The following is a 17,947-nucleotide window of genomic DNA, read 5'->3' on the forward strand; positions in this document are numbered from 1 at the left end:
AAGAAGATTAGAAAACTAAAATCGAATGTCCAGTTTGGTTTATTGCCCTATCACACTACATTACAACAAAAGAAACACCATTCCTTTCACATTGAAAAGGTAATTAATATTAGTACTGGGGAAGAAAGAAAGTATATTTTATGTCATGATTAAAATATTTAAGTTTTTTAATAAGCACTAAATAAAAATCAATTTTAGCTTTCTACACAATTTTGCATTTTCGAATCTTTGAGAACAGATTATTAATAGGGATTTCTAGAAAACAGGGAAGTAAATTGATTTTATATGCCATGTCTTGTTTGAGGAGAATAAGTTATTTTCTGTAAATAAAGTACTAAAAATGGCCCTTTAACTTTGAGATTATTGATTATTAAGAGAAAGTATAATTCAATGAAAAGAGCAATAGTTTTGCAATTGTCCAATTTAGATTCAAATCATTACTCAATCATTTACTAGCTAAATGACTTTGGATAAATCAGTTACTCTTTTTAAGCCATAGTTCCTCATCTTTAAAATAAATTATAAAAATAAGTTATGATTATTTTTAATTTTTATAATCATTTCTAATGATTATAAAAATCTACCTTTCAGAGTTATTGTGAACATTAAAGATACTAGATAGAAAAAAACCTATCACTATGGCTGATATATAGTAGTTGACCAGTAAACTGTAATGAATTTTTTATTTTTATTTAATTAATTAATTTATTTTTTTTAATTTATTTATTTTTAAGATTTTACTTATTTATTCATGAGAGACAGAGGCAGAGACACGGGCAGAGGGAGAAGCAGGCTCCATGCAGGGAGCCCAACATGGGACTTGATCCTGGGTCTCCAGGATCACACCCTGGGCTGAAGGCAGCGCTAAACCACTGAGCTACCAGGGCTGCCCCATAATGAATTTTTTAAAGGTGTATATGGGACACATCAACTACTCAATTAATGTTAGTTATAATATAATTACTAGGGTAATTACTATTATTACTAGTATATAAGTATATATATTAAGGCAAATATATTTACTAGACTATAACTTCTAAAAGATAGGAATGCCTAGCTAATTAATCTTAGAAGTCCTGTGTCTAAAATTCCTTTTTTCATTCATTCATTCATTCATTCATTCATTCAATAAACATTAGTAAGCATCAAGCCCTCCTGGAGCTTACAGTCCAGATAAAAAGACACATGTTAACAGATAAGTACATAATTATACATTTTACTTAGTGATAATGAGGGAAAAGCAAGCAACAGAGAGATTCACATAGTTAGTGCACCTCATTTATTTGTGATGTCAAAAGAATTCTCTGAGGAAGTGCTAAGTTAGGCCAAAAAGACAAATAAGAGAAAAGAAGAGAAAATAAAATTCCAGAAAATTGGAAGAAATGAATGAGGGTATGAGTAAAACAAAACAAACCAAAGAAGAAGCATAGTCTTAGTGAGAAATTAAAAAGAAAACTCAGTGAGAATAAAGGGAAGTGGAACAAAATGAAGTTGCAGAAGTAAGAAGGAGCCAAATCATGTACACCTACATAGGTTATAATAAAAAGTCTTTCATTTATTATAAGTGCTTTATTCTTTTGCCGCTTAAGAATTTAAGCAGCTAAAAGATGTGAGGTGATTTGTGTTTTCAAAAAGATCACTAGAGAATTTTCATAAAACATGGCAGAATGAGAACATTTTTTAAACTTCTCTCCCTCCCTCAAAACCCACTGAAAACAACAAAAAGCACCAAAAGAAAAAACATCATTTCCAACAAAACAGGGATAGGACCACAACCACAAACCACAAAATATGAACATTATCTTCCAAATACTGAGAAACGGTGGTGTAAGGAAAGATGTTGAGAGATGACCGAAAACCAAAAACCTCCTCAGACCTCAAAACTTGGACAGGCTACAGTTATCTAAAAGCATATCAATCTTGAGAGTTCATTCCAAAAATCCTTTGATTACAACGATGAGGTTTAAGGGAATGAGAAAGCCATAGCCAATATGATTAATGGCCCAATGAAGACCCAGCTCCAAACAGCCCAGAGTAAGGAAGGTAGAGCTAAAAAGGAAGAACCCATCATTTTTATGACCTGCAACCAAAGATCCTATCCTCAGGAGATTTCTGGTGGTGAAAGAGGATAAAAGACAGGAGCATAAATCATCATATTGGCTCTTAAGGAGCCTGTGAAATAAAGAGCTTCATAATAAATTATACATGAAAATAAGAGAAGATCTGTCTCCAAGCAGAGGACAAAATAAATACGGTAAGATGGTGTTTAAAGGTAGCAACTTAAATTTGACACTGTGTGTCACTCCACCTAACTTTCCTTTGCCTCTCCCTATACTATCCCAAAACAAATAGTGGCCCAGTTAGAGTTGTTTTTATTTTTTAAATGGCTAATAACCAGAAAGAAACCAGCAGGTGACTTATACATACATATCAAGGAGGGACGGGGGAAAGTATGAGGACAGAAACATAAATTTAAAATAAATGAAAATTATTCATCAGAGGAGGGACACCTGGGTGGCCCAGTGGTTGAGCCTCTGCCTTCAGCTCAGGACATGATCCCAGAGTTCTGGGATTGAGTCCTGCATTGGGCTCCTGCATAGAGCCTGCTTCTCCTCCCTCTGCCTGTGTCTCTGCCTCTCTCTGTGTGTCTCTCACGAATAAATAAATCTTTTTAAAAAATTATTTATCAGAGGAGGAATTACTCCATGCAACAGAGAAAAAGTTCAGTCATATAGATGCAAAGAATTTCAAGATGCCATTTTTCTATAAAAAGAGAACTCAAGGGGTGCCTGGGTGGCTTAGTTGGCTAGGTGGCTGCCTTTGGCTTGGGTCATGATCCCAGGGCCCTGGGATCAAGCCCCATGTCAGGCTCCCTGCTTAGCAGGGATGGGGGGGGGGGGGTGGTCTGCTTCTCCCTTTCTCTCTACCCATCCCCCCTGCTCATGCTCTCTCTCAAATACATATACAGTTTTTAAAAAGAGAGAGAGAGAGAGAACTCAAAGAAGAGTTACAAAAAATAAAAGTAACAATGAAGGGTAATGAAATGTGAACCAGAGAGTTCAAGAAAGATATGAAAAGAGCAAAAAAGAAACCATTATAGGCGAAAACCATGTCAAATACAATTGAAAAATCAATAAAGGAATGTGAGTGCAGAATAACTGAATTCACACAAAATGAAATAGAAAAAAGAGCAATTACACATAGACATGCTTGTAGAGATTATATCTGATATCACAAAGGACATCCAACATATGTTTGTTGAGGAGCCTGAAGAAGAACACGGGAAAAAAAGAAAAGAAAAATATTTGAGGATATAAGGGAAGATGTTTCTATAATGAAATAAAAATAATCTTCATATCAAAGGAGTACCAGAAAAAAAAAAAAAAAAACCTGATACAGACTTCAATAGGCTTAATGAACTTGAGAGATGATGAAGGAACTGCACAGGTATAAGGTGGAAAAAATCATCACCGCAAGTAGGAGAAATCAGGCTGGCCTCAGAGACTTCACATAGTAACATCTACTTCAAGAAGTGAAGCAACAATCCCTGCAAAGTTCATCATTTCATCACCATTCATACTTTCATTAGATTTTTTTAAAATCTACCTTTAGTCTTCTACCCTATGTTTCAGTTGGACTGTGAAGTTCAACAGCAGCTTTCATTAGAAGAACCCATTTCCTCCACTGTTCAGTCCTCACCCTTTTTGACTTCTATGTAGCTTTTGGAACTACTGATCAATTTCTTCTCAAAACTCTTCATGGGCTTTTGTCACAGTACACTATACTCTTCTCTCCCATCTGACCATTCATTCACTTTTCTGCTTTTTGTCTGCCATAATCCCAAAGCAAACATTCCCCCATGATTTGCTTCTTCACTTATGCCAAACTCCTTTCTTTGAAAATTATCCAACCCTATAGCTTTAACTATAATATTAATAGGAAGAGTCCCAAATCTTTATCTCTATCTTGATCTCTCTTTCGCACTTCAGCTTCTTCAATGTTTCCAACAGCTGAATTTCCAACAGAATTATCAATGTTCTAACTTAGTTTCCACTCCTAAAATTGACTTCCTCTCTTAATTATTGATTTTAGTAAAGGTATTACCATTCTCTCAATCCGCAGACTTAAAACTTCAGTTGTCTTTGATTCTCTTCCTTTCTGCTTGGTTCCTAGGCCTAATTAATTTCCTAGTTCTACCAAATCTTTCTTCAAAATATCTCTTAAATCCTACCTTTCCTCTTCATTTCCACTGCTCTCATCCTAGATTAGTTAGTCCTAGCCCTTGTAACATCAAGATGATAGCAGGGGGATGCCTGGGTGGCTCAGCGGTTGAACCTTTGGCTCAGGTTGTGATCCTGGGGTCCTGGAATTGAGTCCCACATCAAGCTTCTTGTGGGGAGCCTGCTCCTCCCTCTGCCTAGGTCTCTGCCTCTCTCTCTCACTCTGTGTCACTCATAAATAAATAAATAAAATCTTAAAAAAAAAAAAAGATGATAGCAGAAACTTCTTGTCTGTGCTGGGCACTAACAGACTGACTTACCTATTAGTATCTGTTCAGAAACCTACAAAATTCCCCGTAAGAACAAAATAAAATTATAACTATCAGTTTGACAATTAAAACTCTCCACGACCTGACAACATCTAGCTTGGGTCTTATATCTGTCCAATATTATTCAATCTAACATCATGAAAGAGTTTGAGCTTTAGAGGCAGAAAACCTGAATTCAAACCCTGGGGTTCCATCGTTTATTAGCAATGTGGTTATGAGCAAGTAAATTAACTTTTCTAGGCTTCTGTTTCTTCACTTGAAAGATGAAGATAATAATACCAACCTCACTGAGTTAATTTAAGATAAGGTAATGAATGTAAAGGGCATGGTACAGCATCTGTCACAAAGTAAAAACTCAATAGATGATAGCTGTTATGCCACTTTTCCTATATAAAAAATAGACCAGTTCCTTCCCCCTATCAAAATCTATGCATTCTTTGAGGCTTAAGTTACAACTTTGTTCACAAGAACTTATTCTGAACAACTCAGCCTTAAGTGATCTTACATAGGGATCTCCTCAGAAAATATTTCTCTCAGGCACCTGGTTCAGTGGGTTAAGCATCTGCCTTCAGCTCAGGTCATGATCTCAGGGTCCTGGGATTGAGCCCCGTGTCAGGCTCCCTGCTCAGAAGGGAGTCAACTTCTCCCTCTGTCCCTCCTTCTGTTTGTGTAAGTTGTAATAAATAAATAAAATCTTTTTAAAAAAGAAAATATATCTGTTATGAACATTTGTACCCCATACACTTGGTTTGTAAGCTCCTTTTGATCCATGACTGTGTTACACATACTTTGTGTTCCTGCTTTGCCCATAGCAGAAACTAAGTAAATATCCGTTAAATATTATTGGTCCATTTACCAACGTTGAAATGACTATTTGGGGATTTATAGAAGAACATAATACTCATCTCATCATACGGACTTTTTCTGAAGAAAGTAAATGGCTTCATAACTATTTGTTTAATATGACCTGCCCAGTAGCTCACTTTTATTATTAATATGTTAATAATTAATTGCTATAGTGGAAAAGACTTTATTTCTCTATAACATATTATTCAGATTTTATTTTAAAATCTTTAAATATTCACTTTAATAAGAATTGTTCAATACCCATCAAATCACTTTAAGCAAGAACCACAAAGGAAACATAAGCTAAGCAAGTGACATCATCTTCTCCCGTTCAATGGCTTCCAGAATCAAACTAATGACCCCAAATTTATTTTCATCAAATAAATACTTTAAGATATATTTTAGTCTGCTTGCAATTAGAAAATTATTTTTTAAAGATTTTATTTATTTATTCGTGAAAGACACAGAGAGAGAGGCAGAGACGCAGGCAGAGGGAGAAGCAGGCTCCATGCAGGAAGCCGGATGCGGGACTCGATCTTGGGTCTCCAGGATCACGCCCTGGGCTGAAGGCTGCGCTAAACCGCTGAGCCACCGGGACTGCCCAGAAAATTATTTTCTAAACACATATGGGAGATTACTCAAGATATACAAATATAAAAGGCAAAAACATGTTTCTAATGTGATTTTAAATAGATTTTTTAAAGTTTTAAATGATTTAGAAATTTTTCAAATATTCATCTGTAATTGCACCTACACAACAAAAGAGCTTCAGAGCTGAAAACATCTATTATCTCATAGTTTTGTTTATACATTATTAAATAAGTGATTTGGCTGGGTTTTTTCTATTGAATACGCAGATGGGCTGTTAGCTATTTTTTGTATTAGGTACCTAGAGCTTTTATTAATTCATAAATGTAAATGCACTATATCATTAAAGATATAATGAAATATGTTACTCTTAATAGATACTAAACTATTTCATTTATAACAATAATGTGTTTGCTTTTTTCCAGTGATTCACTATAAAATTATCTCTACCTGAAATAAATTTTTATATTCCATTTTAATCCATTTGATTTTATTTTGCTGAAAGATGTGTTTAATAATGATTATCATTAATTTAATTGATGTATGTAATGCATTTTTCTTTAGTATATTTCAAGTTTCATATCCTTCTCTTAACATAACTATGTTTTAAATCTATGTTTTTTCTATAAAGAATGCTGATCTATATTTAACAGTCAAAATTCTGCTTGAGTTTCAACTGGACAAGAAAAACATACAGTTTACTCACCACTTTACCAGAATTAAGTAACCTTTCAGCCTACCAAAAAAACAACAACAACAACAACAAAAATACAATATTCGAATCAAATATTGGTTGGATGCATTATAGTAACCATAAATTCACTTACTATAGGCAGGATACATTTCTGACACATATCTGTTCTGCTCTGTATTATTAAGTCTAGAGGTTTTTTTCTTTTTGATAGTTAATACATTAAGACAGATTTTAAAAACAACTTACGGGAGGTCCAGGGTCCCCTTTTGGCCCTCTTAGAGTCTCCATTTCGAGCATTGTATTAAGATCCTCATAATAATAATAATAATCATAAAGGTCAGTCTCATAGCTATTTTCGATGGGATAGGTAGCATCAGGATCAAATTCACCTTCTTTCCTCAGGTCAAGGTGATTGTCCACAGACGGCTCATCTGTCACTCTGTATAAGGTTGTGTTTAAAATCTGTTGCGGTTCCATGAGTTCATTAGTGTGTAGATTTGCTGCAATAGCCTTCTTGAGATTGATCATTGTTTCTTGTTTTATATGTGGAAGAACAGATGATATCTTCTTAAATGGTAGCAGACCAGTTACTCTATCATTATGTTGTGTGACATTGTCAGATACATTTGGGAGAGAACTAAATTTCTCCTTGCTCTTTGTTCTCGCCTTATTAAGGAGATGATGGGTCACTGACAGGCTTAAATTTGTCTGAGTATGTTCCTCAGTAATCATTTCTTTGGCCTGAATTCCATGGTTTACAAGATCCACAGCAGACACATTGCTTGAATGAAGAGACATTGACTGAGATTTTGACATCTGGAGTCCTTGCTGTTTACGGACTGTTGCAGAATCATTATTTATCATATTTGGGATGCTTTTGCCTTTGGTAAATGTGTCCTCTGACAGCACTTTTTCACCAAATTTTTTGGGCAAGGGAGAGTTTTCCAGTATTTCAGCTGGTTTGATGGTTGTATGAAGAAGGCTTATCTCAGGGCGACAACGCTGTTTCATATATCTACAATAGTCTGCAGATACTTCTGCAGAAGGAATAATATCTAACTGACATAGTATTCCTTCAAAATGGACAGAATTATTATTCATACTTCCTAAGGTAAACACACTGTTAGAATCAAAAGTCTGAACTTCTGAAAGAGTCTCTCTGCTAAAAGATTTCTTTCCACACTCAACAAACATTGAGACAACTTGGTTTCTAATAGTAATGGCAAATGAGTGCCATCGCTCATTGTGAACACTGTAGTTGAAAAATACAGACTGCTTTCCTCCAAGGTATACTACTAATTTTTTAGGTAATAACTGCACTCCTAATTGCAGTCTATTTTTATTTCTAATGCTGAAGAGAAATGCATTGTTTACTCTATGTGACTGCAACCCAATTAATATTGTAAATGGCTGTTCTAAGTTGAATGGTAAAATTTTCATGAGAGGTGACTCAATATAAGCATCATTTGTTAAAATGACACCTAATTCTGTTAAGTGGACCCCCTGAGGTAATGATGTAGATGATGATGGTACAGCAGTCACTGATGATGAGTGTCTTACATCTTTGCCTCCAAGGCCTAGTTGATGAAGAATGTCTATGCCTGGAAATTAAAAAGAGAGAGAGAGAGAGAGAAGGAGAAAGAATCTTACTCTTATGTATTCATGTGTTCATATAAAATTTGAATATATTCTCATCTCAACAGTAATCCCTAAAATAAGCATGCTCTATCAATTTCCAGGTAATGAGAGAAATGGAGAGAACGAGTAAAATATTATACTCAGTTATTTGAAACACACACATACACACACAACCATGCACACACACACACACACACACACACACACACAAACACACCCCAATATCTCTAAACCCAAAATTTAATAATTGTTCTCTCCGGAATCTTATTTGGTACTCCAATGAATATTACTTCTTTAATTTAGGACTTAAAATTTTATGACTTCTATGTTAAAGAGGAACAGGGGACACAGTTACCAAAAGAAATTTATAACTTGGCAGTCATTTTATAAATTAAGTTCACATAATCTTTTAATCTATAATTTTGCAGGCTATTTTCCCTTACAGGTTTCTGAGAATTTACAAGTCACATAAGAGTTCTCCCTATGCCTAATACCTTATGTGTGCTTCAGAAAGAGTATTCAGTCACCTTGATATCTCCTGGACAGGAGAACTTAAATTCCAATTATTGGTGATCATATACTTTTTATTTCCCTTCCAAGTTTCTCTTGCTTCCATTGTTTTCTCAGTCTTCCACAGTCTTGGTAATTTTTATCCAAACCATTTTTAGACTTTCTCAATATTTATCACATAATACAGATTTTATGTAATATAAATTTCATATAATTAAGGCCTTTATTAGTTTATTTTTATTGCAATGTTACTAATAGTATACTGCTTATCTTCCTTATCCAATTATAAACTCTTGGAAGACAGATTCTATGTCTGATTCACTACTCAATATCTAGTATTAAATTAAATTTAATATTTAATTTATTAAATAAATTAAAATATTTTCGTAGAAGAGAGCTTTACAAAATACTCAAGTGTTTTAAGGTTAGAACAACCATCATTTTATTGATAAAAACAGTTGTAGTTTTATACTAGTTCTAACTGTTATAAATGTTTGTATCTAAGATACAGTATGACAGCATCTCTCAAACTCTTCCACCAAAACATTATTAACAGCAGTTTAGAATTATATGCGTCTCCAGGAATTTGGAGGAATAGTTTAAAGAGGCCCCATAAAAGCACAAAAAATATCTTTGACTTCTCATGTTTTATAGTTAAAATTTAGGAAAAACTTTTTAATTTTACTCAATAATATGACTATGTTTGTTTTAATATAAAACATGAACTACCAGCTAAATCAGTTAACCATCCCCATCCCAATCTTCATTGAAAATTTATACTCCTGAAACATAGATCTGCTTAGTCTGTGAATTTTTTTGATTAATTAATCCATTTGAGGGAGGGAGAGAGAGAGAGAGAAGATAGACAACATACAGGTGGAGAGAGGGAAAGGGAGGAGAGATGGAGGAACCCCTCTCTCCCACAGCACCTGCTCTGCTGAGTGGGAAGCCTTACTCAGGGCCTTGATCCCAGGACTCTGATTATCATGACCTGAGCTGAAAACAAGAGTTGGCTGTTTGACTGAGGCACCCAGGTGGCCCAAGTCAGTGACTTTGAGTCTTGACCAATGATATCTGCCTCTATGGGTGTACATATCTCAATCTGAGAGATAAACTATGTTAGAAACACTGCTCTTATGAAAATTACAATGCTTAAAGTGTATAAATCGTATACTATGTTGAAAGTTTTCATTCTATAAGATGCCAGATAGGCTATCCTTACACAAAGGAAGTGCCACTTGTCTGTGGTGGAATGTCAAGGGCTACTCCTTGCCCAAAGAAAACTTCTCCTTGCATTTAACAAGAACCCCTGTTATCTAGTAACTAAAATTACTGATGCTATTCATTGAAATATTACTGGAAAGAGCAATAATAAAAACTTTATTATGTGTGTTTTTAATATTTCATATATATTTTCCTTTGATTCTATTTTTATTTGAGTTTTTACAACAAATAGCTAAGATTTTTTAAGACAAATGTCTTTGAAGATTTGCTACTCAGTAAGTTTCTTGTTATTGAACTATCCTTGCATTTCTGAAATAAAATCTACTTGATGGTTGGATATTATTATTTTGAAAGTTTGCTGGATTCTCAAAGAATAATATATGTAGAATCATCACATTAATAATTATAAGTTAAACTCCCTCTGTCTGTGTCTCTGCCTCTCTTAGTCTGTCTCTCATGAATAAATAAATAATTATTTATAAGTTAAGACTGGTGTGTGGTTTTTCTCCTACTGGACTATTTTTACCAGACTATAACACCAATTCATTATTTTCTATAGCCTAATTTAAATACAATTTATAAGACTAAGTTTTAAAAATGTGAAGTACAAATTAGACATAATTCTCTAATCACAATACTAACAAGTTAGATTTTAATAACAAAATGAGAAAACAAATAAACAAAATCCTTTAATTGGAAAATGTAAAGATTTTCTCCTAAATCACTTGGGTCAATGGGAAAATACAAATAAAAATTACATAGTTTTTAGAAAATAACAAAAATTAAAATACTGCATATCAAGGTCTATGGGATACACCTCTAGAATTATCTTTTAGAAAGAAAGACTCATATTTTTATTCTGTTACCTCTAAAATTATAAATATACACAATGTCTCTAGTCCCCTTTATTTAGACAGATCTATTATTTCTTTCCTATGAACAGTGTTTCCTCTTTCTTTTTCTCCCTCCTCCCCTCTCCCTTACCATCTAACATTAGCCAATAGAATTAGCTTTCCTAGCATTTATCTTTTTATTATTAAGTATCCTGATAGTATTTTTTATTTGCTTTATCAGATTTGGATAATATTATTTTCCAGCTTCTAAATAGGAGCCAATCACCAAACTTAATGTATTTCCTGTCTTTTATTCCCTTTTTCCCTCCTATTGTGAATGATTGTATCATTCCTACATTAATTTATATCATAATTTATATGCAGTTCTGTTCCCACATTTTCTCCTGGTAAATAGAACCAGTCTTTTGGAGTCATTTTCCCAGTTATTTCCTTTTTGATGAAGTTAATCCTGTTTTAATCTCCTCAAGAAACATTCATGAGAAAATTTCCTGGATGTTTGACTTTTTAGAATTGTTTGTTGGTTGCATTGGTTTTTTGTTTGTTTGTTTGTTTTGGTTTTTTATAAAGATTTCGTTATTTATTCATGAGAGACACAGAGAGAGAGGCAGAGACATAGGCAGAGGGAGAAGCAGGCTCCATGCAGGAAGCCCGATGTGGGACTTAACCCCAGGATTCCAGGATCATTCCCTGAGCCAAAGGCAGACGATCAACCGCTGAGCCACCAAAGCATCCCTGCTGATAGCATTGTATCTTAAGTTTCATTGGACATAAAATTCGTTGCTAATGTCTTCTTTCCTTGATTATCTTATTCAAGATATGATTCCACTATCTATAGGTATGGAATGTTAGGATAGAAAAATCTGAAGGCAGCTAATTTTGTTTCTCCCTCTAAGTGACTCAATTTTTTTTTTTTAACCAACATGCCCCAAAACTGCTGCTCTTTATCCTTGAAGTACAAATTTTATTAGGATATGGCTTCATATTAACCATTCTGGATAAATGTTTCCAGGCATATAGTATGCCCATTTGCTGTTCCCTCCAGCAAAGTTTTCATGAATTGGATCCCTGAATATTTGTTCTATTTTATAGTTGTGGTTTTCCTCTTCAAAAATTACTATTATAAGTATGTTTAATCTCCACCACTGTCTTCTATATCTATCATTTCTCTGCAATCTTTTAAAATATGTTATTTATCTTCAGTTCTGTTTTTTCATTCCTGCCTTTACCATGTTTTCTATAATTTCTAACCTCTTTTTGTGTTCCTTCCAATTTCCTCTTGATTTATAAAAAGGATTTTTCCTACGACACCTTTTCTGAGTTCTACAAGCTCACAATTCATATCCCTTTAATATCTTGCCATCTCTTCCTTCTCTTGAGTTCTTATATTTCTGTTTTATGATCTTCCTTCATCGTGATTTTTTTTATCTGTGCATTCTCATTTTGCTGCTTTCACCTATATTTTTCTTATTGTACCTTTCTATTTATGCTGTGTTGCTTTTAGTTACTCACTATTTCATACTCAATAGAAAGATGCTAGGGAGAAGACAAAGGGGCATGCCTTCCAAATCTCAAAACCCAAAGGCTGTTTCAACATTACCAGAGTTCTTTCAAGTGGCCTTTTGATATAGCCTCACCTTCTTCTCTGGATCAGACCTAATCTAGCAGAACTTCTATAGCCATCCTAGCTGGCAACACCCTACTCTCCTTCCCCAGTATCCACTCTCATTGCTATATGCTTCAGAATGAATCCTTCACCTTAGGAAGTAGATTTGTGCATGTTCTGAGATCTTTCCTCACCGAGCCATTTAGCTATTATCTGTGCTTCTTTCTTGTACTTGCTCCTGGGCAGCTTCTGTCCTCCCCAGATCCTGTAGCAGTTGTTTTGTATAGGGGCTCAAGGTTAAGGTACTTTGGGGTATGCTCCTCATTTAAAAAGTGTGTGGTTATACAGGCACTTTTATGTTTTTCTCAGCATATTTTGAGAGTTTGTAGATTTTATCATTCCCCTAGTTTTGCTGGAAATGGAGTTTTCAGGGTTATTTACTATTTCATTCATCTTTTTTTCTTTTTGTATGATATACAAAAACAGAAGTGGGAAGATAATATCTCATGATTTCAAGTTTATATTTAAAGTCTATATGTAGGGGATCCCTGGGTGGCTCAGCGGTTTAGCGCCTGCCTTTGGCCCAGGGCGTGATCCTGGAGTCTTGGGATTGAGTCCCACATCGGGCTCCTGGCATGGAGCCTGCTTCTCCCTCCTCCTGTGTCTCTGCCTCTCTCTCTCTCTCTCTCTCTCTCTCTCTCTATATATATATATATATATATATATATGTCTATCATAAATAAATAAATAAATAAATAAATCTTTAAAAAAATAAAAAATAAAAAAATAAAATCTATATGTATTTCAAAGATGAAGAATCTGAAGCCCAGAGAGATTATGTAACCTGGTCAAGATCATATGGCTGATAAATACTAGAAATAGATATAAGTCCAATCAGTCTAGCCTCAAAGTCTATAATCTTTGTCTCACCACACTACCTTACAGGCACTCTATTCTCCACATCACCTGGCATATTCTTTGGCAAGTCTCACAATCAATCATGGCAGGGTTATTTCTTCCCACTGAATCTCACAGTGGGCAATACCCCCTAGGTTGCCAACAGAATTGGTATCTGAGTGGACATCTAAATGTTAATCCTACTTAAACTTTCAAATCTTAATGTGAATATGTTTAGCTTAAATTTTGTGGCAGATACTGATATGAGAACAGAGAAGTCTTAAGGATAAAAGGCACATATGAGAGGGTCTGGGGAGAACAGGAGAATGAAAGTCTTCTATCAGAGGACAGACCATTGTTAATTTAGGTCTGGCCCTGGATATCACCAAACTGCAATTTGGAAGTTAAATTTAGATAATTAGTACTGATGAATACAGCAAGAAAAAACTTAGTTGGCTATAATAGGTTACTTGTTTCATTAGTGGCCCTAACCACAAAATCAATCCAGTTTGTGCTACTTGGGAAATCAGTTACTATTTAAAGAATACTGATTACCAACTAGGCACTTCATTAAGTGCTTTGCCTTTCTTTTCATTAAGAAATTTTTTTAATTAGAAATTTTTTTCTAAATACTTTTCTTGAGTATAGTTGACACTATAGTTTCAAGTGTACAACATAGTCAACAAATCTATACATTATGCTATGCTCACTATAAGTGTAGCTACCATGTGTCCCCATACATTATTACAATACCATTGACTATAGTCCCTATGCTGTATCTTTCATCCCCATGACTTCTTCATTCCATAACTGGAAGCCTGTAACCTCCCACTCTCCTTCACCCGTCTTGCCATCCCCCCATTCTCCTTCCCTCTGGCAGCCATCAGTTTGTTCTCTGTATTTATAGTTCTGATCCTGCTTTTTGTTTATTCATTTGTTGCACTTTGCATTTTTTTTACAGAATAAAAATAGTAGCAGCATTCATTAATTCCATGTACCAAGCACTGTTTTCACAACTTTATTAAGCCACATAAAGCTCACAATAACCCTGTGAGGTAGGTACTATGGTTAACTCTATCTGACAGACATAAAAACTAGGTCACAGAGAATCTGAATAACTTTCCCAAGATCACCCAAGTAGGAAGTGTAGAGGCAGAACCTGAAAGCAGGCAGTCCTCCTGACTCAACCTCTCAGCATAGCAATTTAGAAATGCATATGTCACCTAACAGCAGAACAGATTTTTATCTCTTTCACCTATTTGCTTCTTAAACAGAATAAATCATGGTGTCACCAAGACAACGGGCTTTGCTCTTTTTACTGTAAACACAATGACTTCACCCAAAACATGATTTCAACAACCACATATGCTGACTCACAAACCTCTCTTCTGGATTTGCATATCCAATCGCCTACTAAACTTATGTGGTAGAGACTAGACGTCCTGCAAGCACTTCTCACTCAATATATTTTCCCCCACATTTGTTCCTCTTATTTTAGTGCCTCTCTTAGCAAAGAGTCCCATTCCCAAACCACCAGCCAGAGTTCTATGTTTATAGTGTCAATTCTATCATGCCAATCTCCTGAACAAATTCTGCCCATGGCTTCCCGTTACAGTAAAAAATACAATCCAGACTCTTAACATGGTGTATGAAACCTCTGTCATCAGCCCCCTTCTTACCTCTCTTATCTCTTTGCATTTCATCCCACCTTACTTTGCACCAGCCATGCTTTTCCTTTCTTATTCCTTAAAATCACTAACCTCATTTTGAATTCCTGGTGTTTGTACTTATTGTTCTTTCTGTTTAGAATGATCTGAACCCTTGAGTTCATTCAGATCTAGACTCAAATGTGATCTCGTCAGAGAGGTCTTCCCTGACAATACCTAAAATATAAAATTGTCCTTCTCCTTGCCCCAGTGACTCTCCAACATCTTCCCATGCTTTATGTTTTCTTCACAGCACTGAGAATTGAGGGGAAGATATACATAAATATATCATACATTATATATATATATATCACATTATATATACAGAGAATTGCCTACCGCTTTATTCCCCAGTTGAAATGTAAGTCCATGAGGGTAGCACTTCACCATGTTTTACTATTATATTCCATCATGTAGAATAATGACTAAGACAAAGTGGGTCCAAAGTATTGCTTGAATGAATGAATCAATCAATCCAGCCATCTAACCCAGAAACCTGGTAATCACCTTTGATACTCCCTTTCCAACCATTCTCCATAGCTATTCAGTCACCAAGTCCAACACAAACTTTAGTTAAGCTCTCTTTATCCTTAGATTATTATATTAGTCTCCTAATAGATTTCTCTGCCTCTTTTAAGACATCCTTATCCAATCTTTCATCCACACTGCTGCCAGGGAAACCTTTCTCTCTTTGTACAGAACAAAATGAACATTTAGTTCATGACACTGCTTCCTATAACACATCAGTAGTTCTCAAAGCTTTCATATAAAACTGAAACTTCTTATTTTAGCCCTCAAGCCCTTCGTGATCTAACCCCTGCCTGCATTTCCAGTCTCGTATCTCATTCATTCCTAATAAGCTTTCCCCTTTTTAATCTATGCTAAACATCAAAGGTAATCAAACCCAAAATATCAGAACAGGAAGATTTAGAATGTAGGAAAAAAGGATCACTTTCGCAAGAGAATATACTAGAAGTAAAAGAAAACCATTAAACAAGGAATGAAGTATATCTGCTCTTTAAGCCTTATGGATATCCTATTTTAAAAAATATTTTTACCAGGTAAGTAGGTGGCTCAGTGGTTGAGTCTCTGCCTTTGGCTCAGGATGTGATCCCCATCCTCGGATCAGGTCCAGCATCAGGCTCCTCTCAGGGAGCCTGCTTCTCCCTCTGCCTGTGTGTCTGCCTCTCTGTGTGTGTGTGTCTTTCATGAATAAATAAATAAAATCTTTAAAAAAAAAATTTTAATAAAAATATCTTTTTACTATATTCCATCCCCTCACTCTTTGATTAAAGGATTGTGACTTCATTTTAAAGTAATTTTTGTGTTGATATTCACATGGAATTGTTATGTTCAACCTCACAGTTGATGAGGTTGAGCAGATTAGCATATTCAGGATTATTTGTATAATTGTAGTGGTATGGTGGTCTTATTGTCAAATTATGCAAGTGGATCATTGGGACCCCTCATCTTGATTTTACTTTTCTGTCCTTCTTTTCCACCCTTTCTATTATGGTACCCAAAGTCCACATGCCACTTGTGTAGTAAAAAATTTAACCTTGCCCAAAGAGTAGACATACGTTTGTTCTCGGCTTCTAGAAGGCACTCAATAAACCCTTGAATATCTTGCCTTATAAAGATATATTTGTTTATCTGAGGGTTATGAACCATAGCAAATAGTCCAACAACATGATTTATGGTAAGGGCTTTGGTCATGTGGTATCCATTCAACCTCAAGAGGGACTTCAGAAACTAAGGTCAGCTACATGGGCAGTCCACCATGTCCATTGGGGCAGAGCCCCAATATAGACTCTGGACATAAGGGCTCAGGTGAGTTTCACTGGTTGGCAATATTCTGTGCATACTGTCACATATCATTGCTGGGAAAGTTGGCACTCATTCCACTGGGAGAGGACAACTGGAAGCTCCATATGTGGGACTTTCCTAGACCCTAACCCATGTGTCTCTTCTGTTGGTTGATGTTAATGCATTCTCTTTTGCTGTAATAAACCATAACTATAACAGGTTACACTGGGTTCTATAAATTCTTCTAAAGCATTATTGAGACTGAAAATTATCTTGGGGACTCAAACTTATAATTGGTCAGAAGTAACCTTGGTCTTGGTGACTGCCCCCTAATCTACACTAGCTCTTACACATTTTTCCTTCAATGGTATCTGCTTACTTCATGGCATTTGCCACTCACAATTTTTTTTCTTTTACTTTTCTTAAATCTCTTGCTATGTCAAATGTATCTGGTTTTTTTTTTAATCCTATTCTTTCAGACCCCTCTAAGTATATCCCTTCATGCCAAATTTACTCATTTTATAAGATTCAGTTGAAATATTACCTCCTCTGTAAGACTTCAGTGTAATTTTTGTTTGTTGTTGTTTTGTTATACACTAAAGACAAATAGATTGTACTCAATTTGCTAATAAAATCAATCTTCTAAGCCTGCAGGGCTGATGCTGAGATATAGCCACAGACACTACAACCTTGCTTATTTTTAATTTGAAACTTGTATAGTAAGCATCATTAATACTATTGTCACTAGTTAGAAGAAAAGAAGGAAGGAGAGAGGGAAGAGAGGAAAATGGAAAGAGAGAGAGGGAGATAAAGTGGGAAGAGAAAAGAAGAATAGGAAAAGGGTGAGAAAAAGGAGAAATTGAATCTCAGTAAATGATGAAATTATGACTCATACCCAAGTATCTGACATTAAATCCAGTGGCTATATAATTAACTCTATGGTGCAGTATAAACTATGCCTAAAGAAAAAGACATGGGAGAGCCAATTGTTGTACTTATTTTGTAAGTTTTACAAACACTTCTTTTCATAAG

General features: G+C 35.0%; 1 protein-coding gene across 5 annotated transcripts in view; it reads right to left on the minus strand.

Annotated features, from left to right (window-relative positions):
- The window catches only part of COL24A1 (collagen type XXIV alpha 1 chain), a 387,541-nt gene that overhangs the window by 355,677 nt on the left and 13,917 nt on the right, over positions 1–17,947 (minus strand). For all 5 annotated transcript variants that reach the window (XM_072834343.1, XM_072834342.1, XM_072834338.1 and 2 more), the window contains exon 4: positions 6,924–8,278. In XM_072834343.1, coding sequence (XP_072690444.1) covers positions 6,924–8,278 — 1,355 coding nt within the window. The remainder of the gene's footprint in view (positions 1–6,923; positions 8,279–17,947) is intronic.

The sequence above is a fragment of the Canis lupus genome, chromosome 8, assembly GCF_048164855.1.
Source record: "Canis lupus baileyi chromosome 8, mCanLup2.hap1, whole genome shotgun sequence".
Taxonomy (NCBI): Eukaryota; Metazoa; Chordata; class Mammalia; order Carnivora; family Canidae; genus Canis; species Canis lupus.